This window comes from Phoxinus phoxinus, assembly GCF_949152265.1.
Source record: "Phoxinus phoxinus genome assembly, chromosome: 13".
In the NCBI taxonomy this organism is placed as follows: domain Eukaryota; kingdom Metazoa; phylum Chordata; class Actinopteri; order Cypriniformes; family Leuciscidae; genus Phoxinus; species Phoxinus phoxinus.
Genome location: NC_136888.1, coordinates 22469464 through 22492896, shown reverse-complemented (window position 1 = coordinate 22492896; position 23433 = coordinate 22469464). Strand labels below are relative to the sequence as shown.

The 23433-nt window shown below is 37.4% G+C and overlaps 1 protein-coding gene across 5 annotated transcripts in view; it reads right to left on the bottom strand.

The window, feature by feature from the left end:
- Window positions 1-2177: 2177 nt before the first annotated feature.
- rps6ka1 (ribosomal protein S6 kinase a, polypeptide 1) overlaps window positions 2178-23433 on the bottom strand; it is a 57187-nt gene continuing 35931 nt past the window's right edge. For 2 of the 5 annotated variants that reach the window (XM_079633952.1, XM_079633954.1), the window contains exons 3-22: window positions 15678-15794; window positions 14337-14418; window positions 13419-13499; window positions 12477-12556; window positions 12290-12396; window positions 11656-11693; window positions 11427-11569; window positions 11251-11321; window positions 10440-10528; window positions 10161-10225; window positions 9945-10047; window positions 9113-9243; window positions 8037-8162; window positions 7576-7665; window positions 6403-6561; window positions 5539-5700; window positions 4752-4828; window positions 4517-4634; window positions 4302-4439; window positions 2178-4220 (exon numbers count right to left, since the gene is read on the bottom strand). In XM_079633952.1, coding sequence (XP_079490078.1) covers window positions 4098-4220; window positions 4302-4439; window positions 4517-4634; window positions 4752-4828; window positions 5539-5700; window positions 6403-6561; window positions 7576-7665; window positions 8037-8162; window positions 9113-9243; window positions 9945-10047; window positions 10161-10225; window positions 10440-10528; window positions 11251-11321; window positions 11427-11569; window positions 11656-11693; window positions 12290-12396; window positions 12477-12556; window positions 13419-13499; window positions 14337-14418; window positions 15678-15794 — 2100 coding nt within the window. In that variant the 3' untranslated portion in view covers window positions 2178-4097. Of the gene's footprint in view, window positions 4221-4301; window positions 4440-4516; window positions 4635-4751; window positions 4829-5538; window positions 5701-6402; window positions 6562-7575; window positions 7666-8036; window positions 8163-9112; window positions 9244-9944; window positions 10048-10160; window positions 10226-10439; window positions 10529-11250; window positions 11322-11426; window positions 11570-11655; window positions 11694-12289; window positions 12397-12476; window positions 12557-13418; window positions 13500-14336; window positions 14419-15677; window positions 15795-17733; window positions 18127-19963; window positions 20018-21324; window positions 21472-23433 lie in introns of those variants that run through there. The other 3 variants (XM_079633953.1, XM_079633951.1, XM_079633950.1) reach the window with 3 other exon arrangements.

Genomic DNA, 23433 nt, shown 5'->3' with positions numbered 1-23433 from the left:
CCCATTCACTTGCATTGACGGTTTTTCAACTTTGAGGTCCAGCGGGGTTTTACGGAGGGGGCGGGACTTACCAGCTCTATTGTCGGACAAAATGGCAGATGGCGAAGTATGATTGGTCAGATCACCTGTCAATCAATTCATTCATATGGATTAGTTTGACCATTTCTTTATGAACTTTTGAAGCGTCAAAGTGGTAGTTGCGTAGACTGTCTATGGAGGGACAGAAATCTCCCAGAATTCATAAACAATATCTTCATGTTCCGAAGATGAACGAAAGTCAAAAATGTACAGGTTTAATTTTCTTTTTTACATAATTTATCTTTTATGAAAATTACATGTTATGAAAGCATGCAAGGTCAGTTGACTTCTCACAAAATGGTAGGCTATGCCATGTTAAAGGAACATTCAGAACACTTTTTGGAGTTTATAGAAGCAGTGTTTGTTTATAGAAATCAGGTGTGGAATTGCAATTCCTAGCCACATACACTGATGACATGACTTTCTACCTAAGTCTCAAAAAGACAACAGTTTATCTAAAAACCAAGCCAAGCCAGTGTAAATAGCCATATGTTTCTGTATTTTGATGTGTGATAGATGATTAATAGGCCTACTATATTAACACCTGATTGTCATGCATCAATATCGGACTGAAAAGAGGCAAACGTTTGTAGACTGTTCATCAGAAAAACTCATATCCATTTCCTCATACCACCCTCAATCTGAGACCACATCATTCTAACCAAGCTTAATGTGAAACCAGCCCAAATAATTACAGTGATGCTGGGAACAGATCTCAAGGACACTAGAGGTAATGGGAAAATCCAACATCTCCGGCTCAATAACATGCTTCAAAAACCACTGTAAATTAATAATTTAAAAATTCAAGGAAGGATTTATAAGCAGCAATAATTGACATTGTGCATTTGAACTTCTTTGCATACTTCCTCGTTTCAAATAATAGAGAATATCACTGAAAGATATTAGTGTTATCTGAGCAGATACTGTAAAAACGTGCAAGTCTGCAGAACAGATAACTGTGATAAATAAGCAGCAATAGTGACATGATGAGCCCCCTTTTGTGGTCTGGCCAGTGAAAAATAAGCTGGGACAGTACAAAGTGAGAATCACTCAGCAATGCTTTAAATAACTTTTTAAAAGCCCCATCCATCTGAGATTAGAGCCGTTACTGGTAGGAGAGGGAGCGACGGGGGCTCTCAATGTTGGATTAATAATGGATTTATTTCAAGCATTCCATCAGTAATGTTCAGAGAAGTGCTACAGATGTTACTTTAGTGATTACATACGAGAGGACAAGGAGAGAAAGAAAGCATGAACGTTTATTGAAAATGATGCTTTAATAAGCATGTCTCGCTTTATACAATTTTCTTGGAATAGAATATAAATCATTTAAGTCAAGTGAATGATCTTAAATGAAACATTTTAGTTTAACTTTTTAATTAATTTTATGAGACTTGACATTTTTGCAACTAAAATCTAGGACAAGACTAAACAGGCCTAAAGTTTAGCACAACCACCTGAATCGATGTATACAAAATTAAATGAATAAAAAGAGAAAAAAAATGGTTAACAGGGTTGCATATTTTACCTTAAAAAAAGCTATCACTCCATAGGAGTTTTGGAGTTATTGATAAATATACAAGAACCTCCTATATATTTAAGCAGGCAAAATATGTGTAATATAATAGATACCTTTCCTCCAGGGGTTCACAGATCCTTCAATTTTGTCCAAATAATGTCTGTGTATTTGAGGGACTTGAGAGATTACTGGGGAGAAAAGGGAAAACAGATGGAGAGGAAGGAAATATGTTGGAGAGAGAGAGAGAACGAGGACAGTATTAAAAACAGACAGACAGGTGAACAGACAGAGATACTGTACAAGAGCGGTATCATTCATTCATTCATTCATTGTGGATTTAGACTCACATAATCCCACTTCATGGCCTAAATTCTGATTTACAAAGCTTTCATGTTCTTTGACTTGTACTACATTAATCCAAGAGCAGATTAAAAATATATAATATGCCAAGACTGACAAATACAATGAGGTGGAGAACTCACAAGGTCCCAATGATTAAGTAACTGAAAAAGTAAAAAGTCAGGACAAAAAAGAAAGATGGGAAAGAGAGACAGGACAAGTCTTTTTTTTTCTTTCTTTTAATAGAAAGGCATCAGGATGAAGGTTTTAGAATTCAGTCCATTAACTGTAAAAGCAGAGGGTGATAATTTACACCCCTTTACCACAAACAGCACCCAGCCCATCCACCCCAACATCAGGCAGGAGAAACAAACACATTTACACAGTAATACGACCGAATGCTGTGACTCCCAGTAAATTAAGCGTTTTTTTCTTCAAGTAAAGACAAATATATCACAATTGATTTTTTTCTTTTTTAAAGTTTAAGCAATAATAACCCCAAATACCACACAAAGAGCAAATAAAGTTTGGGAGAAACAGAATGCACACTTACAAAGACAAACTCTATGTTTTTTAAGCACTTTGGGTACAATTCCAAATTCTGTTTCACTTACTTTTTGAATTGACTTTAAAGAAATAATTCACCCAATAATGAATATTCTGTCAACATTTATTCAGCCTCGTATCATTCCACAAAGGTATCACTTTATGTTTATAGCAGAATGCCCATGCTTTTCTTTTCAATAGGGTGAAAGTGGATTCCCGGTTTCTATTCTTCTTTTGTGGAATATAGAAGGTCATACATGTTTGGAAAGACATGAGGGCGAGTAAATGTTACAATTTTAATTTTGGAGTGAACTATCCCAAGTAAAAAAGAATAATCGGAACTAGATCATTTTCTGATTCTTTGTGATTTTTATAATTGTTAATTCAAAAATTCTGAATCAATGCAAACAATACTGCAAGCATGTCTTAAAACTGAAAAGACGTTTGATTGGTAAAGGGTGCAATACTTGAGCGAAGTTTGATGAATTTGCAAGGCATCGCTATTAACAGCCTGAGCACAAAACAGTTGATCGTTCCACCACGCTCTGCTTCTGAACGCACGGAGAACAAGGAATAGGACAGACAAGATAAAAAATATACACAATCATTAAATCGTTTTCTCAGCTGTCATATTTATACATTTTGTGCTCAACGTGCCTTTATAAAATAACTTCTCTTTAAGCAACAACATCAAAATCAAACACAGGAGACAGCAGTCAATATCCAGAAAAAAAAGCACGGGTTTAACAAGAGCAACATTTTTCCATGCCACAAGCTTCAGACGTCATCTCACGTTCAGACTTTTTCATTCTTTTCTTTGTTTAATAAACACACAAGGAGACATTTTTGAACAGTCTTCACCAGTGCTGACAGGTTCACCAAGCAAAAGTGCCGAGTCGGGAAAACAAGAAAGAAACAAGACAGCATTGTACAAATCCATGCAGAAAGCACTTCCATTCTCCACAAGGTTTAGGTTGATAGTCGTGTGAACATGCTCACCGGATCATTATGGAAGATACATTTAACCTTTACTCATTCATCTGGGTGAAATATTATACTGGAACGTCTCTCCTTCCGCTGAGGGCCCCTTTGAGCTTTCAGGAAGAGACGGACTAAGAAAACTACTGCTGAAAAGCTTCCAAGAACAGACAAATCTTATGCAAATTAACATGATAATTCAGTTGAACAAACTACAGATATAACAAATAAACAAAAAGCAAAACAAACAAAAACTGAGAAATAAAAAAGAAAATCCAAAACTCAGTGTTGATATTTAGGAATTACAGTACCAAGACATAAATGCACTGGGAATATCATCTTTTTTATAACAGTATCCTTTACCCGGTTTTGAAATCTCAGACACACACAAACAAACACACACCCCTAACTCCTTATGGAGTACAGAACCCTCACTGGCCACGCCCCTCAAATTTCATCAGCCAATCACCTGCCTTGCCTAGCACGCTTGACAGCTTCATTCCAGTGCTGATGTCATTGGCAGGTTCAAGAGACCGTCTTTAGTCTGTAGAGCTTCAGTGTGGTTCTTTCATCCATCCATCCTTTCCACAACTGCATTCAGTCAGGAGTACTTCTCCATTTCTCCTCTCCCCGTTCTCTACAGAGAGGTGGAAGGGAGCTTTTTCACCCGTCTCTGCGCCAGGAATGAGGACTCGATGGGCTTCAGCTCAGGGGGTGGTTGGGAACTCTTCAGCGCTGAGTATGTGGCGGCCATCGCCCCCTGTGAGGAGAGAGTTGGTGAAGTAATAGACCAACATTTATGTTATATATAATAAGTGTAAGAGCCTCATGGCAGCGGTACCTTGACAAGCTTGGCATCTTGGTGTTGTAGCTGGCTGTTGGGAAGTTTGTCTCTCTGAACAATCCACGGATGCTTCAGGACCTGCTTGGCTGTGAGCCGCTGGTGAGGGTCCACATGGAGCATCTTAGAGACCAAGTCCTGCATGGAAAAGCATGTGTGTGAGAAAATAAACTCCTGTCAGACAGGTTTGAATGGCTGTATTGATGAGGGCCTACTTTGGCAGCATCAGACACCGCATCCCAGTTGCCTCCCGTCAGAGTAAAGCGGCCACTCCCTATCCGACTCAGAATATCTTCTGGAGTGTCTTCTGGTCCGTTGGCAAATGGCGTAAAACTGGAACAATTAAGAATCAAAGGAAAAATTATTGTGGGTGTGTTTTCAGTTTTTATGTGTTGACATTGAGAGTGCAGTATTTATTAATAATGGAAGATAATGTGTGCGTGTTCTAACCCAGCAAGCATAGTGTAAAGCAATACTCCAAGACTCCAAATGTCACATCCCTCGTCATAGCCCTGTCTCTTCAGTACCTGCAACACAAAACAATGTCAGAACAGTTATTGAGAAAAATATGAAAAACTCCATATCATAAAGACATTACACAGATCCCAGATAATTTAAAATGACATACTACACCAATAGGCCTAATTCCTGTAGAGAAGCTCACATTGTTTAATTCAGTGTTTTTCAATAACACTGAAGTTCAAAACATTGGGCAGACTTAAATAATAAAAGGGAGGTGATTGGGTGATGAAGTTTGAGGGACCAGTGGGGGTTCTGTATTCCCTTAGGAGTGTGTGTGTGTGTGTGTGTGTGTGTGTGTGTGTGTGTGTGTGGGCTTGGTTTATTATGCATTGTGGGAACCGAATGTCCCCACAAGGATAGTAAAACCTGAGATCACCTCCATTGTGGGGACCAGCCAGCGGTCCCCATGAGGGGAATGGGTTAATAAACATACTAAATTATATATTTTTGAAAATGTAAAAATGCAGAATGTCTCCTGTGATGGTTGGGTTTAGGGATAGGGGCAGTGTAAGGGGATAGAATATACAGTTTGTACAGTATAAAAACCATTACGCCTATGGAATGTCCCCACAAGGATAGAAATGAAAGCTTGTGTGTGTGTGTGTGTGTGTGTGTGTGTGTGTGTGTGTGTGTGAAATTTCAAAGAACCATGTAAAGTTTACTGTTTATTGGTCTATACAGCATTCCCCATTCTGTTGTGAGTACAACCACTCACCTCAGGTGCTACAAAGTTGGCAGTATAGCAGGGTGTCATGAGGAGACCGTTGTCTGCCCTTAGTTGCTTGGCAAAGCCGAAATCACAGATGCGCAGAGATTCTGGATTCCCAGACTCATCGACATACAGAATATTACTGGGCTTCAGGTCTCTGTGCACAACCTGTAGGAAAACCAGAACACATAGGAGATTAAATACTTAAATTTTCCTGCATAACTCGCAGACAACTACAAATCTACCAGCCATCTTTATGTGCAAAATGCATTTATATGCGCCAAATAGTAACTACATTATAATATCAAATTTCAAGGGGACATTTTAAAGTAATAATATTGTTTTAATATTACTCAATAGTTTATATGGTACTAAATATTTTAGCTTTTGAAAAAAACTTTAAAAAAAAAAAAAACTACATGGGATCTATATTATAATAATTATATTAAATACTGCGATAAAACAAATGTTGTGTTACAATTGTCCCCAATTTCCTATGTTTATTATATTGGGGTGGGATTTTAAGGAAGAGTGGTTTAACTGAATTTATTTGTTAACTGAGTCAATTTGTTCATTCTCAGTCTTCATGCGCTGCTATAATGCATACTTTAAAAAGCTACACTATAATATTAGTCCTAAGAACACTATATATTGTGGTTCTTCTGGGCAGGACATCGACATACAAACTGCTCAATGTTGACAACAGAGGAGGGAAGTGGAACAGAACAGGGCCAAAGGAAGAGCCTTGGGGAACACCCTTAGAAGAGGGGGAAAGCTAGGCTATGAATCATAATGACAGATTCTGTATTAGTGGCAAGTTTTTATCTACAAGATAAATGTGATTAAGTTTGTCCATGCATGTTTTCTCACCCCTTGAGAGTGCAGGTATTCCACGGTCTTTGTGATAGTGTGCAGCACAGCACTAGCCTCTCTCTCAGAGAAAAACTTCTGCTTAAGGATTCTGTCCAGCAGCTCACCTCCTCGCATCAGCTCAGTGACCAGGTACACCTGCTTCCCGTTATCATAGACCTGCAATACAGCAGTTTTATTTCATTCAATCTGGAGTTATAGTATGTATACATAGTTTTGCTCTCTGTATTGTACATCAATGCAGATGATTTCGGCAGATTAGTTAATTGTAGGGGTGTAACGGTATCCGGAACCATACGGTACGGACGTCATGGTTCGGTGCATGCAGTCGCACAACGAATACATTGTCACAAGTGATCCACACTCCAAAACAGAAGGGGGAGCGTTTGGTAATGTAATGCGATTTGCTACCAGTAAAACGCGCAGAAGAAGTGGAAGATAGATCGATCAGTATGTTTACATCTCTCAACCAGTGTTTCAACTTTTTTAAAGATATCAATAAAACAGCTTAAGAATAATATCTCACGTAGCATTACATTTACCCCGGGCATGTAGTGTTGACAACAGGTTAGTTCGTAAGAGAAATGAACTCGAGAGAGAGGCATTTTTTACATATGCACTATTAGCCTATTCATTATATTTACATTATATTATTTAATGCATGTTTAAATGTACATGAACAAGATATGACAGTAACTGTGCAAATGATTATATTTCAAAAATGAATTGGGAGTAGACAATTTACTTTATAATTCGATTTAGAAGTTAATGCAAAACCTGCCTTTTGTGCAATTTACAGTACTTTTTTTAATGTTGATTATTATCTAAAAATAAGTAATTTGGGCTCTGTTGTTAATTGTAACCTTTAATATTATAGTAACATATAGTTTATGTTATGTAACATATAGCTCCCCATATAGTTTACAGCATTAGCTAGGATAGATTTTTCTATACTTAAGAAAATGTTATTATATTAACACATATACACTTTTGTTTAATAAAACAGTTGAATAAAAAATAAGTGATTTTGTGTTTAATTTATTCCCCCCTGCTGTATCGAACCCGTACCGAACCATGATTTCAATACCGAGGTACGTACTGAACCGTCATGTTTGTGTACATGTTACAACCCTAGTAAATTGTGATTATTATTTTTTAAGTTGTTGTACTTACATCTTTGAGAGTGATGATGTTGGGGTGCTGGCCGTATCTGAGCAGGATCTCAATCTCTTCGGATGGGTCGGTGCTTGTTTTATCAATCACCTATCAACATTATACAGTAAATTATGTATTCATCACCCGAGGACAACATGCATCTAAAAACCCTTTTAGTGAACGTAACCATCTTTTTAATGACATTTAGTCATTCAAAAAAAGAAATATGGATTTATATTATCTGAAATACAGATCTTAAGATTAATCAATTATTTTCTACAAAGCATCCAAATATATTTGGAAAAACCAAATGAATTGACTGTAAAATGCAGTATCCTCAAAAACTAAGTCACAAATGGTTAGGTAACCTAATCTAACCTAACCAAAAATGCTGATGTCAAAGAAAGAAATGATAATTCAAAGACACTTGTATGACTTGAGTACAATATTAAGACAAGTTAAGGGAGTGAGGCTCTAACCTTCACTGCATACTCTGTGTTGGTTGCTTTGTGTATGCAGCGTTTGCAGACAGAGAAAGAGCCCATGCCAATGTCCTCTTTCAGCATGTAACCGTCACTGAACAAGATGTTCTTACCGTGAAGCTGCTGCTTGGAAACAGGTACACAACAGAGAAGAGAATATGAGAACAGCAATACAAATGCATGCACACACACACAAACTGCACCGATAGTAAAATCTAATAATTACAAAGAAGACACAATAATTACATTCTTTCACACACACAGACACAAACACTAGAGTCTCATTATTAGTTTGAACTCAGTACAGAGAATGCTGGATAACACAGAATGATATCACTAAAACGGAATAAAGCCATTTACTTTTTACAGAACTTCTACACTGCACTTATGATTGAAGAAATAATTTCCCAGAAGTCACACCATTGCAGTGTGCGTAGAAATAATTTGTCTGCTCTACTCCTGAGCACAAGTCCACCTTCGGTGTTGTGTAAGGCAGGCAGGTTTTTAGTGTTCATTTTTATTTCCTGTCACCGTGTAGGCTCTTTTATTTTATATAACAGCCGTCAACCATTGTCAAAAATATTGTTCAAAATGTCCTGGTGTGTTTGCCGTTTAAACGAGTGTTCTCACTAATACATTAGTTGTGCTTCATGGAGTTGTTACATGTTTTATAGACTCTATAAAATATTGTTTCTTATTCAAATGTGGTGATTTGCACACAGCACCCCCAACCTAAAACATCTTCCCACAACCCTGTTATCATCTCCATTAAACACTGACTATTACTCACTCTTGGATGAATCAGTTGGAAAATGGTAGAAATACTGCTCTCTAGTGGTCAGATAAACAACTCAGGATGTAAACAGTCCTTGCAGATGATGTCACATCTCTTTTCTGTTATCTTTATGAGCATCACATGAAAGTTACAGCATTTATTGGCACAAAAAAAAAATGTATGTTGTAATTGACAGCATGCCACTGACTAACTCAAGCCCTAACCTTGAACCCTTTAATATTGTCATACAGCATCTATAAGCTGAATGTCAAGTTTGAAATATAAAGAGCTGTTTTACCTGTACCACAGGGTGTGGAGGGGGTTGAGAGGGCTCCTCTTTGCCCTCCTCCTCTAGCATTGCCGTGGCAACAAAGCTGAAGCCCCGGAAGAGCTGATGAGCCCCTGCGCTGGGAGGAACGCCTGGGGAATCTGAGACAGGACAACAGAGAAACCTTGAAGCCCACACTCATATTCCATTTTAGCTGCTGATGACATTTGAAAAATCCACCCAACACTCAAAATCTACTGCAGTGAGCTCAGCTTGAAGATCAGAAAGAGAACACGACATCTGTTCTATGACTAGCTTATTCATGAAAAGACCATGGAAACTATAAAAGGGACAGTTCACCCAAAAATTAAAACGGTTATCCTTAAGTCATCCAAAGATGCATTTTTTCTTCTTCTGTGTAAGAATCTTCATTCTGCTCTGAAGTGAATGGGGACCATGTCTAATTAGCACATTTTTTACTGCATAAAAATCTTGCAGGACTATTTGTGAATAATGATTTAAAATTTGGTCCGTCCCATACTCAGAGCTATTGTGCAGATTCATAAGAATAGCTTCTAGTGCTGTTATGATGTTTTTTTTCGTCATTTTTGGAGTTTGACAGCCCCTAGTCTACATCCACATGTATTATATGTAAAAGAACAACTTTATGCCGAACATTCTTCTTTACTCCTCCTTTTGTCTTTTACAGAGGTAAACTATCCCTAAGATGAACTATCCCTTTAAAAGTCCCCTATAGTTTGTTTTAAATGCCAGTTTGAGTGCTCAAACTACTCTCGCCATGGTCCAAAAAGAAAACTGACCACAAGACCTACCGAGACTGTTCACAGATATGACCTCTCACCTTTAGGGGTACGAGAAGTGAACTCCGAGTCAAAGTAAAAGGTGTCATCAGGTCTGGCCACTGCTGGCTGGAATGGGGGTTTTATCTCTCGCCTGAAGAGTTTCTGAAAATGATTATACAGTTTTTTTGGTTGCATTCAGCTTTTACTGGTGGGGAGGATAAGTCTGTAATGGAGCTACTTCTTTAGATTTGCAGTAATTTGAAGTATGATCTTACATTCCAATCAATTGTCACGAAGAATAAATGGCGTTTGATTTCCTCGGCTCCATCTGATCCAGATGCTGGTAACAGTTAAAGTATAAATAAAACACTCCTTACTATGAATATATAGCACATTTAAATAAAATGTTCCTTTCAATGACTTTAATGTCAAATACATCAATATAATTGACTTAATTTGAGATTTAACACAAGATTAACAGGCTATTAATGCTGTTTGAAGAGGTTACAATAAATCACAAAGAATGTATATGTAGATGCCTGTGTATACATTACCCAGTCTGTTAGTGGGGTTCCTCTTGAACAGAGCTCTCAGTAAACTCTGAGCTTCAGTGCTCAGGAACTGAGGCATCCCCAGCCTTGCTCTAAAGAGATAACCAAACAATGATCACGACTCAGACACTGAATAATGCTCACAACACATACACTACCATTCACGAGTTTGGAGTGAATAAGACTTTCTATAAAGTCATTTTGTGAAACATTATTACAATTTAAAGTATCTGTTTTAATGTATTTTAAAATATCAATTATTCCTGTGATGGCAAAGCTGAATTTTGTATTTGCCATTAGTCTAACATAATCCTGCAGAAATCATTCTAATATGCTGATTTGATGCTCAAGATATATTTATTATTATTAATCTTGAATGTTGTTTTCTGCTTAATATTTGTGTGAAAACTGTGATACATCCGTTTTATTTTAAAAATAGAAAGTATTTATTTGAAACATACATTTTTGTAACATTGCAAATGTCTTTACTTTTGATCAATTTAATGCATCCTTGCTGAATAAAAGTTAATTTAGTGTAGGCAAAATCAACAATAATACATAATACAGACAAGTTGTTGTTTAACAGTATAAATTGCTGTTCTTTTAACAGCTTTCTAGTAGCAAATGAAGCAAACCAGTGAAATGGAAAGTGTCTGATTAACTGAACTATTTCCTAGCACAAAGAATAAGCCCAATCGTAACGTAAAACACATTTATCCTAAATGCTTCATTTAAAATAACAATTTCACAGTATTATTTCGTTTAAGACTACACTTCATTTCTATAAAAAGATCAAAACTCAATGGATTCTCACTTCAGGATGAGATTCATTGTTTCTTTTCGGTCTTTTCCCTGGAATGGCAGTGACCCGGTAAGCATTTCAAACTGTCCGAAAGAGAAGCAGAAAGCAAACGTTAAAGCCAAATAAATCAGACAATCTAAGTGACATCAAAGCAGATCTTCTCAATTTCTATGTGAATCTGGACGTACCATCAGTACCCCAAATGACCACCAGTCAGCGCTGTGGGTGTGTCCCTGCCGGTTTACCACCTCTGGAGCCATGTACTCCACCGTCCCACAGAAGGAGTAAGCCTTCTTCTCATTGTCGATAGCTTCCTTACACAATCCAAAATCTGAGAGAAATAACAAGACCAATTACACCAATTAAATCAAACATTTCATCTCTATTCTTTGTTCAACCAAAGTGCTTGTATTGTACCTGTGAGTTTGATATGACCCTCTTCATCCAGGAGGATGCTAGAACATAGAAAAATATTTGTTATGCCATTTACCGGCAGTTAGGTGAAAAATCATTTTAAAACGTTATAAACAATGTCACAGTCATACTCGACAGTAACTGAGGTCTAATCCAGTACAGGTTGCAGAATTCATGGTGTGTACATGCGTTTATTAAGACAGGGACACAACAAGCCGACGTCAAAGAACTATCTGCGATAAAAGCAGACTGTGTTGTCACCTCTCGTTGGCTGCGTCTCGGCCAAAAAGGCGACTGTCAACTAGAACGTGCATTCTGCGCCTGCGTGCAAGTAATATCTGTCTATATCAACAGCCTTCTGCCTTCAGCCTCGCTTTCGCTTTTATTCTCGTGCACTGACTCATCCGCTCAGCTGAACAGCCAGAGCTCTCTCTCTCACAGATGGTTTGACACCGATTCAACATGCTGAATTGGCCCAAAAAACCCTGATGGCATTTGACTAAATCCAACAACAACAAAAAAATATTTTTGAAAAAACAAAAATGGCCGACTGTCGGCTTGATGTGTCCCGGCCTTAAGGTCAAGTATCTCCTCAATGAGTTTATGTTGAATGTGTCTGTGAGTGTATATTAAGTACTTCTCAGGTTTGAGATCTCTGTAGATAATGCCGAGACCGTGTAGATGATCTAGACCCAGTGCCAGCTCAGCCAGATAAAACTTTACATCTTCTTCCGTGAACATCACCTGAAAACCAGAGAGACTGAGTGAATACAAAGGAGTAATAGGAGAGGATATTGGGCTCATTTGTTATGAGTATTATATACCTCTTTTGACAGCCTGGTGAATAGATCGCCCCCTCTGAGGAAGTCCAGAATTAGATAGAGTTTACCCTCTGTCTGAAAGGCTGAACACATATACAAACAGAGTGCGCTTATGACCAGTGTATTAACAATGAAGTTTATCTGATCTGTTAGTCATTAATGATAAGATCCCACACAGCTTCCTGTGCAATATAAGGCCTTCATCAAGCAGGTAAATAGCATGATTGCAACATTAAATACTCCATTACTAATGTAATGACCTCTGAACTGTAAAAACAACTACTTTACTCTTCAAATTAATTAGGGGACAGGAACACTAAATTGAAGTCATTCAATAATTCCTGCTTAACAAAATCACATATAGAGCAGTAATTCAACAACCATCTGTATTATCACTGACTTCCACTCAAAGTTCCTTTTGCGACATTTAAAGGGACAGTTCATCCAAAAATGATAATCTTGTCAATTTACTCACCATCAAATCATTGAAGCTTCAAAAAGGATGCAAAATCCAAAAGACCAAACTTTAAGTTGTTATTCACTAATTGTCTTCCCATTCAGTGAGCTGTTAACTACTGCAACCAAATAGTTGAGTCAGTAAGTTAAATCAGAGTAGTCAGATTTTTGACTGAATCATTGAATCAATGATTCAATTGATTAAGTGAAATGATCCAGCTTAAAGACTTCACTAATTCTTTCAGAAACTTGCCAAGGAGAGTAAGGGTGGATGGCAAGGTTTTTAGTGAATAATTTATTTTTTGTTGTACTCGCCACACAAAGCTATAGTGTGACTTCTAGAGTCTTGGAATGGGCTGCTTTTGGGATACTTTAATGGTGCTTCTACAGTCCATATTCATTGAAATTTTGGGTCAAACTTTTCCTTTAAGAAGGGGAAATGGAATGACAAATATTACAATGTACCATGAAACAAACACACTTACTCACCATAATGGAGTTTAACCACAAATGGATGGTTGACGTCTGCCAGGATGTCTCTCTCCATTTTAGTCCTCACACGATCCCTCACTGTGACAAGAACAATTTCACACAGGTTTTGAGATGAAATATCTGGCCACAACCAACATAAAGTCATACTTCATTGAGTAGTTTTACTTCATGAATTGTAATATTGGCCAACACATCGGTAAAACAACTTAGCAAATCACAACTATGCAATTTATATATTCAAGAATGGTAATAAAAGCCAAGCATGAAAACATTTTCTACTTTAAGTGACCAATGAATCAGCAGATTCAGCTTAACGGATGTCTGAAGCAGAAGTTTACCAGATAGCATTTGTTTGTAGGAAGTGATGTTATCAGCTCTCATGAAAACATAAGATGCGTCCCAATTCGCATACTTGGGAGATAGAAAGAGAGCACAACCGAGATTTCAAATTGATTCCAGATTCATATCTGAATCTAAAACTTCAGGTTTGTAAGTACTGTATGGTGGGATTTTGTGTCATTGGGGTACACAGAAAAAAAACAGGAAGTGAGTGTACCCACAGAAGAGTTACTGTTAACCTGCAACCTCACTCAGAGTGGCATGAATTCAAATTTGCAGTTGAGGGAAGATGCCAAAATATTGTGTATACAGATGTTGCAAATACTGTGATAGGTTTGACAGAGTAGATATAAAACTAGTAAATTCAAGAAGACTGTCACTATTGAGAACCATTAAACGCATGGTTGGCGTTTGTAACTGTGGTTACACAGAAACTAGGAGTGACACTAGAGTAAAGAAAAATAAACAGCCCAGGAGAGCAATGCAAAATGAAAGTAGCTGTTGTTGAAGCACTGTTTATGTTAGCAAAGGAAGCTTGTGTGGTTTGTGGTGTGTGTGTTTACACTGATGCTATACCTTTGAGTGTAGCCTTTCTCAGGACCTTCATGGCATACAGTTGGTTACTGTCAGGAGGGGTTACCTTCCGTACCAAAAACACCTGTGCACACACAAGAAAACATGTTTTCACTAAACAATTCAGTCACATTGTCTGAATGAGTCTTAGTCAAGTCACTTTTTGAAGGTGCTGAGTTTTTAAAGGAACGTGCTATAAAAGCACTGGTAAAAATTCGCTCAGTTTTGCCAACAACACACACCAGGGTTGAAAAATCCCTCTCTTTTCTAATTCACGAGTTAAAAAACTTCCCAAAGGAAGTTGAATTTTAATTGAATGACAGGAAGTGATATTTAATGAACAATCAACCTAGGTAAATGTAATTATTTACATATTCAACAAGTCATTGCTAGATGTCGTTAAATTTACTTTACACTCAAAAAGGTCCTCAAATCATTGAGATTTGAGTACCATTCAGTACTGAACAATTACATAACTTGTTACTACCATAGAACAATGCATCATTGAAGAAATTAACTAGCTAGCCAATTTAACAATGAATTAGTTGAAAATCAAATCAAATCAAATTTAAATCTTTAAATAATAAGAATGGAATGATAGGCATCTGAGGGCTACTTTGCTATTTTTGTTTGGCTTGGGTTACTAGAGCAAATACACAGTCTTAAAAAATGGCATTCTCTTGTCTTGACAAACGAAAAGATAAAATAAATTTTGAACATATGGAATGAAAAATAGGCCTATACTGCATGTTAGATTGCTTATTTTGCTAAAACGCATGATCTATTCGAATCCACGTCATAATGTTTGTTGGTTATGATGGAATTTGCGAGTACAGCTGGCAAACAATATATCTGGAAAACACACCACAAGATGGAATATCTTTCCAGATCAATTTGAGAACTTTGGGAAATTATTTGTTCTTCTAACTTGGCTCATAAAATGAAAGTTAAGGTTCTTTAAAAAATAATAATAATAATAATATGATATAGAATATATTATAACCATATATTCTACATCCTGAAGTTACATTTTACATTTGTAGAAATGTTATTCAAATTATATGGCATTCTCTTTTTAATTCTCTAGTCTGAATGGTAAATACAGTAACCCAAACACAGGTGATGGTTGTGTTGTTAGGAGGATTGCTCTGGTCTACAGCAGTGAAACCATGGTCAACCCTCTACACATCTTTACAAAATCACCATTATAGTCTTTGCTTCTGGAAAGAACCATCTGTTTTAGCAGCATCTCACAAGCTAAATAACAGGAACACACATCAAAGCTAAAACACACACAAGACATATATGAACAGATGCAGTATAGAAGTTTGTGCATATCTTTACCTTTCCAAAGGAGCCTTGTCCCAGCACTTTGAGCAGCTCAAACTGCGAGGGGTCTGCTTTCTCTGCCCCCTCCTTAACCACATGTGTGATGTTGATCTCCTTGATGTCACCATCGTCCTACAACACAAGAGACAGAAATGGATATCAACCACAGAAATAGGGTAGTAAAATATGCAATATCAAGGCCATGATATCGGACCATCCGATTGGTCAGGAAGGCACGCTTGATTATTAAAGCTTAAAGCTGGGTTAAGTGGACATAATATCCCATGCAGGAGGACACTGAATGATGAGCAATTTGCTTTAATTGTTTCACAGCAACCGCTTGAGTGGATTATCATGTATATAACACAAACCAATGCACGCTATTTCAACATTTCATCAATACCATTGTTAATGATAAATATCTCCAGTGGCCTAAACAACATTATGAGATCTAAGTGAGACACAGAGGAGGATTCGACTTCCCACAAAGCGCCCCCGGTAGGAGATAAAGTTAATTAAAAATGTATATATAATTTTTGTTTCAGGGATCAGTTGTACATACTTTGAACTTTTGAAGAACATTAAGGTGTCAACACCACTTGTTATTAAATACTTATTTTGCACGTTTAAGCAGCAGGATTGCGGGTGAGAAGCTCAAGCGATTTAAAGCCACAAAGAAAAGTTCTTAAAGTTAGTATATGATAGAAATGTAGGCTCTGCTGGAAATAGAGTGCTGTATGTCACATTTCCCCTGTGACAAGAGAGAAAGAGAAAGGGGGGAACATGTTTGAGAGGAAATGGATAATGGGTGAAATAAAATTAAACTGAATTCTGAGAACCTGGTACAATTAAGGGCACCCATCAGACCCAGTTAGACTAATATCAGAAAAACAGCTGCTTGTACACAACCCACAAGGGTGACTAATTCACATTTAAAATCACCAGAATGGAAACATAAATATATAAATCATTTAAAAGAATAGTTCAACCAAATATTAAAATTCATCATTTACTCACCACCATGCCATTCCAAACCTGTATGACACTTTCTTTTGTGGAATACAAAAGAAGATATTTAACAAAATGTCTCATTGTTGTTTTGTTACAATGGAAGTCAATGAATGGTCATCAAAACGGTTTGGTTAACATTCTTCAAAACACCATCTTTTTGTTCCACAGAAGAAAGTAAGTCATAAAGGTTTGGAACAACATGAGGACAAGTAAGTAATGAAAATTTTCAACAACAAAAAAACCTGTCCCTTTATCCTTGTGGCAGATGCAGCAGATGATATGCGTGATATGTATAGTTTTATGGTTTATTTACACATTATCTCTAAAAAATTAAGCTAAATGAATAGGTCTACATTATGTAATAAATGCTAGTATAGGTGGATGCTAAGAATTGAGTTTATGTTCACCAACGTTTTTGCACATGAATCAACAAGGTTGTGGTTTGAAGTACTACTGTATCACATTATTGTTATTATTCTCAATATTTTGTAAAAAATAAAAATAAAAATAAGGAATTTTGCCATTGACAGGTTTTAGGGTGTTGCTGCTGACACTTGCAACATTGAGAGAGAGAGAGACAGAGAGAGAGAGACAGAGATAGAGATAGATAGATAGATAGATATATAGATAGATGGATAGATAGATAGATAGATAGATAGATAGATAGATAGATAGATAGAGATAGAGAGACAGAGAGAGAAAGAGAGAGAGAGAGAAGAGAGAGAGAGAGAAGAGAGAGAGAAGAGAGAGAGAGAGAGAGAGAGAGAGAGAGAGAGAGAGACATTTCATAGCTGTTCTCCTGCAGATACACAACAGGAAAGACGCACTTGATGTCTTGTCTAACATCTTATCTGAGGGTTTGACTTCTAGCGGTGTTAAATTATATTATTATATTATATTATACTTGTGTTTATCTGACAACCAGTGTGGCCCAATTCAACAAAACAAATGTAACACTTCCTCTCAACAACAAAAAAACACCCTAACAACAACAACAACAACAACAACAACAACTCCTCTACAAAGCAATGTGATTATAATACTGTGTGTGCGCACTGACCGGCATCCATGTTGTATGTTCATCGGTTAAAGCTGCACTAGACGGAGTCAAGTTCGTGGTGCTGTTCGTCTCCTCACTGGACTGAGTGGCATTCGCTAAAGTCTTACTGTGCTGCCGCTTGAACAGGTAGAGACTCAATAACTGACTGACTTTAAACTTCCTCTTTTCTTTCTCCATCTCTTCATCCCTCCTCTAGCCAGGGCAGTCCACCGTTACCCCCATCCGCCTGAAGTCGGGGCAGCCATAGACAACAAAACTCATCCCAGAGAGGGAGCGAGCAGAGTCTGGCCGTGTGTGTGTGTGTGGGACTGAGGGTGTGTGCTCTGCCCTGCTCAACAACTAAAGTGAAGCAGGCAGGAAGAGGAAGGAAGACACTGAGACCTGAAAACAGAACTGGTGTGAGAGAGAAAAAAACAGAGCGAGAGAGAGATAGAGATGGAGAGAGTGAGCGAGGATGTGACAAAGTAATGCGTGTCAGAAGTGGTAATAACAAAGATAGATAGAGGAAAGAAAATATTTTAACCCTTTTTATTATATATTAACAATTTTTTAACAATTAAATTTGTGACCCTGGATCACAAAACCAGTCACAAGTCGCATGGGTATATTTGTGGCAATAGCCAACAATGCATTGTATGAGTCAAAATTAGCGATTTTTCTTTTATGCCAAAAATCATTAGGATATTAAAGATCATGTTCCATGAAGATATTTTGTAAATTTCCTACCGTAAATATCTAAAACATTTATTTCTGTGAGTGGATGCAGCACAATCACGAACATAAATGGACAACTTTAAAGATTTTTAATGTTTTTTTCTTTTTTTTCTCTCAATGTTTAGATCTTTTTGCACCCTTAGATTCCAGATTTTCAAATAGTTGTATCTCGGCCAAATATGGTCCTATCCGAACAAACCATAAATCAATGGAAAGCTTATTTATTCAGATGATGTATACATCTCAATTTCTCAAACATCGCAATGTGACTGGTTTTGTGGTCCAGGGTCACATTTCATCATTCAGAAGTTATATTAATTTACCTTACTAACACATTTATTTTATCGTGTGTGTATTAAAGAAAAGCAAACATTTTTTAAATAAATTCACATAACTTTTCTTTTGTTCTTATTTCATCTGTTTATTATAATTTTATAACAAAAAAATAGTATTTTAACATTACTGGTAACTTAAAAACATAACCCAGAAGCTACTCATAGTGCCCAGAACACATCGTCTCCACAAAGGTGACCGGGCCTTCGCGGTAACAGGGCCGAGACAATGGAATGAGCTGCCACTATCTATTAGAACTGCAAAATCACTTTCCATTTTTAAGAACTTGCTGAAATGCCACTTGATGTCATTAGCCTCTAATTAGATAGTCGAGATGTTTTTATATGTCGTGTATATATTGTCTGTGTGTGTTTTTCGAAGCTTAGCTTATGTTGTTTTTTACTAAATTCTGTATGTAAAGCACTTTGGTACAACTTGGTTGATGTTTAAACAGTGCTATATAAATAAACAAACAGGAACTTGTTTAATATTCTTTTCTGTTAACCATATATAAAAAGAAAAAGAACCAATTTAAAAAAAAGAAAGAAGAAACAACATGTCTGGGACTACATTACAACCTTCTTCTGATACTCTATTCTGTATAGGTTTTTCTCTTTTCTTTTACGGTTCCAGAGCCACCTAATGTGTGCGTGTGTGTGTGTGTGTGTGTGTGTGTGTGTGTGGGGGGGGGGGGGGGGGGGGGGTTAGTTTGGTGTCTCTACTAAGAAAATATAAGAATAATATGAAAACTGGAACAAATACAGTAAGGTTACAATATTGGACTCCTAAAAAAGAACGAACAAATGAGAAAAAGAACACAAAAAAAGAAAAACTACACAGAGCCAGAAAAAGAATGTCTGTTTCCGTCGGGTGGACACTTAAATGCTCATCCTGTCCCATTATGCTTTGCTGATTTCCCCTCTCAGTGTTCTCCTCCCTCACCATCAACTGTGAGCTAAAAATACAGTGGTGCTTTAAAACACACAGGTTCCTCTGACTCTGAACACTTCAGCCTGACATACAAGAGGATGTTATAATCAGAAGAAACAACCACCGACTGGTGGCCAGCGCAGAGTTTGTGGCATGCCTTCACTGTAAATCCTGTTAGACCCCAGCTGACAGACAGGGATAATAGTAGAGCTCAGAGGAAAGCAGGTGGCAGCAGAAAAATCCAGGATCTTACCTTCACGCTAATATCAGCAAACTCTCTCTCTACCCAGGTGATCTGTGACTTGAACTGTGTGTGGGGTTGGGAGGAAGAAGTGAACAGAGTAAATCAAACTGGGAACAAAATTAATCTTTTCTTTACACTCCTGTGCACTGATGAACCAACTAAAAATTCAAGACTTCTCTCCACCAAAGTTTTGATAGTGCACCCAAAGGGATCATGTCATATGAAAGCTTTCTGTGACACGAAAAGAAAGATTGTCAAATGTACCAGTGGGTTTAAGACAGTCAGTGAGTTGAACTCGAGAACTAGATCTGTCAGGTAAGCGAATTAATTGTTCAGACCTTTCGTTTAAAAGTTCCCAATAAAAAGAAAGATTTGTTTACAGTTAAAGTTCAGATTTCAATTCGGCCTGTTTCTCTGCACACAAAGCTATCATATGACTTCAGAAGACTTATATATAGTAATATAGTAAATGAGAATGAAAAGTGAGTCTTATGGACCTAATAGAAAAAAGATTTGGAACAACTTAGCGGTAAATAAATGGCCAAATATAAATTTTTGAGTGAACTATCCCTTAAAAATGCTGTATGAAGAACTTAATACGGGTGTTCAGTGTTGAAACAAATTGTATCAGTCGAAACTTCCTGTTTCAGCTGAGGTTGAGAGAAAGAGGGAGAAACTTCTCTAATAATCTTTTTCTATAGTCAACAATGACCAACAGCTAGGCACTCTGAAACTTCTTATGTGATCTTTCACTTTACTTTTCAAAATGACCAGTACCACAACACAAATGGCAAAAGGGCAAACAGAGGCACAAAAAGCACTTCCGCTGCCATCATTAGACCAACATCATTATTTTGTAATAGCAGTGAGTGAGCACATCCTTCTCTGTAATCTCCCCAGTGCATGCTAAAAAGATTCATGTTTTCGACAAGATTTTTTAACTAAGCGATTAATATTAAAGTGAAACCACACCGGATTTAACAGTCAATGTATTTCTCGCAACACTGAACAACCCACGAGGCTTCAGGCAGCAGCTTTTTGCTTCGTAAACCAGACGTTTCCTGTTGCAGACATTTTCAAACCAGAGTTTGGTCACACAGAAAAGTCATACTGAAACAGCTTACAAATGAGGGATGCGCCCACAAAGAAAAAAAATCTAGTTAAAAAAACAAACACCTGTAGAATTTGAAACAAGAAAACATCAAGCTGCAGTAAACACCAACACAACAGACCCTCTCATGTTCCCAACCACAACTGAAAGGAGAGGGTAACAGGCGAGATTATGTTTCCTGTCCCTCTCATCTCATGCCAAACAAACCTCTCTACTCTACATCTCTCGATCCCCTCAGGTAAAAGAAGAGTACACTTGCCTGTTGCATGCGTGGCTTGGTGCGAAATATATGCCTCCACATCTCCACCCTGACCCATGTCACTGAGGACAGAGGCTGTCCGTCTCTCTCTTGCTCTCACACACAGACCTCTTGAGTCTTGAGAAATGGGGAAATGTCAAAAAACGCAAGGGACGGAAGGGTCATGTGTTTTTAAATGAGGGCACAATGCAGGAAATGGTGAAACTGAGAAAACCACACGTCAACCTGAGTCACCTCACTCAATTCCTTTCTTTGTATTGACACAGACATGTTTCCGCACTTCGACGGCTTTAGCTGAGGAAGTAGTCGGGCATATCCCCATTCCACACCAATTTTTGCCATAACCAATATTGTCCCCACCACTTGTGCAATCTACGAGCATCTCCAATTGTTGAAGGGTTTTCATTTAATTTCTGAAGGTACGTTAACATGACAAAGATGTTCTAAAAAAGTTTTTGAACGAGCCTTGATATGAATCAACATTCAAAAGTTTAAGATGTTTAATGTTTTTGAAAACTCTCACCAAGGCTGTATATTTGACTATATAGCCTATTAAACGTAACTTACTCCTGTGGCTGTGATGCAAAGCTAAATTTTCAGCATCATTACTCCAGTCTTCAGTCACTCACATAATCCTTCAAAAATCATTCTAATATGTTGGTAATATGCTGCTCAAGAAATATTTCTTATCATCACAGTTGAAAATAGTTGTGTCGATTAGACATTTCGAAAACACTTTTCAGGTTTCTTCGATAAATATATTTACAATATGCTCTCAACCTAATTAATATTCATGAGCCTTTACCAGCAAACTAAGAACATCGTGACCTCCCACCCACCACGTCTACACCTGCTTCCCCACCAGCCCGCCACCAGTTTAAAAAACAAAATAACGTCCATGTTCAAGCAGTCCGCACTGCCCAACAACACGCCCGGACAAACTTGACAACCGAGTCTTCAATCAAAGCCATCTGAGTGCAACAGTCACAGCTCCGGGGGTGTTGCTAAGCAGCGAGCGCTGCTGAGTCTCTGCGCGAGAGCCGCACGCGACTCGTCTCTTTGTATGGCCACCTGTTGCACTGGATTTCCAGAACTGCTCATTCCTAACAAAGACGCGCGTGCAGCTGGTGTGTGTGAGCGGAAATGAGACGCACTGGTCACGCCAATAAATCTGGCAAAAGGGCTCGGAGAGGCTTAATAATTAATTGTCAGACATGAAGTGGGACTGTTTGAGCCTCTTTGATATGTGAAAGGTGTTTATGAATATGTATGCCACACTCATTAACTGAGCGAATAAACATGAGCTTCTAATAGTCTGGTTGAGCCAGTGGTAAGTGGTCGAGCACTTCATAGTTTAAGAGTCTCTGAGAGGCACGCATTGTTCTAGTCGTGTCTCTCTATTGAACGCGCGAATGCTGCAGTGTGGTTACTGGCCGCTAGAGGGCAGCGCGGGTCTGTTCAATTAAATTCAAAAGGCTGTGTAATTTAAGCATAATTTTTAAATGTTTCAACATGTTTAATACGAAAAGTCATACATAAAAAAGAGCTGCTGTAAAAAAAATAGTTAAAGAAGCATTTTTTTAAATTAAATTTAAATTTGACAGCAGCACAATCCAAAAACAGTCCAAACACAGATAACACAAGCACACTGAATTCAGAAAGAAAGGTCACCCTTTTAACTCCAAGTACTTAAAAAAATTATTTCCCACAATGTGTAATGCACATATATGTTTCACGTTGTTGCCAAATATGAAACTATGTAACGAGTTATTTCAAAATCAGAAGTTTTCAAAACAATTTCACATGTGTAATGGTGTTGAAAATTATTTTAATAGGCAAAACTGTTACCCAATCATAGCAGTGGGCATTTACTTCCAACCAAGTCTTGAATGCGGTATGCCATCAAAACTGAGTGTTCAAAAGATAAGGTTAAAAGTAGGATAGAAAATAGTTTATTACTCTTTAAATAAGTTTTTTTAATGTAAAAATCTTGAAAACATTAGTGAACCTCAGAGAACATTAAAAAAAAAAATACAGTTCATGAACCCTCTAATGTTTCATCTATCTACTATAAATCTTTTTAGCTGAGAATCAAATGAACCTTAAAGT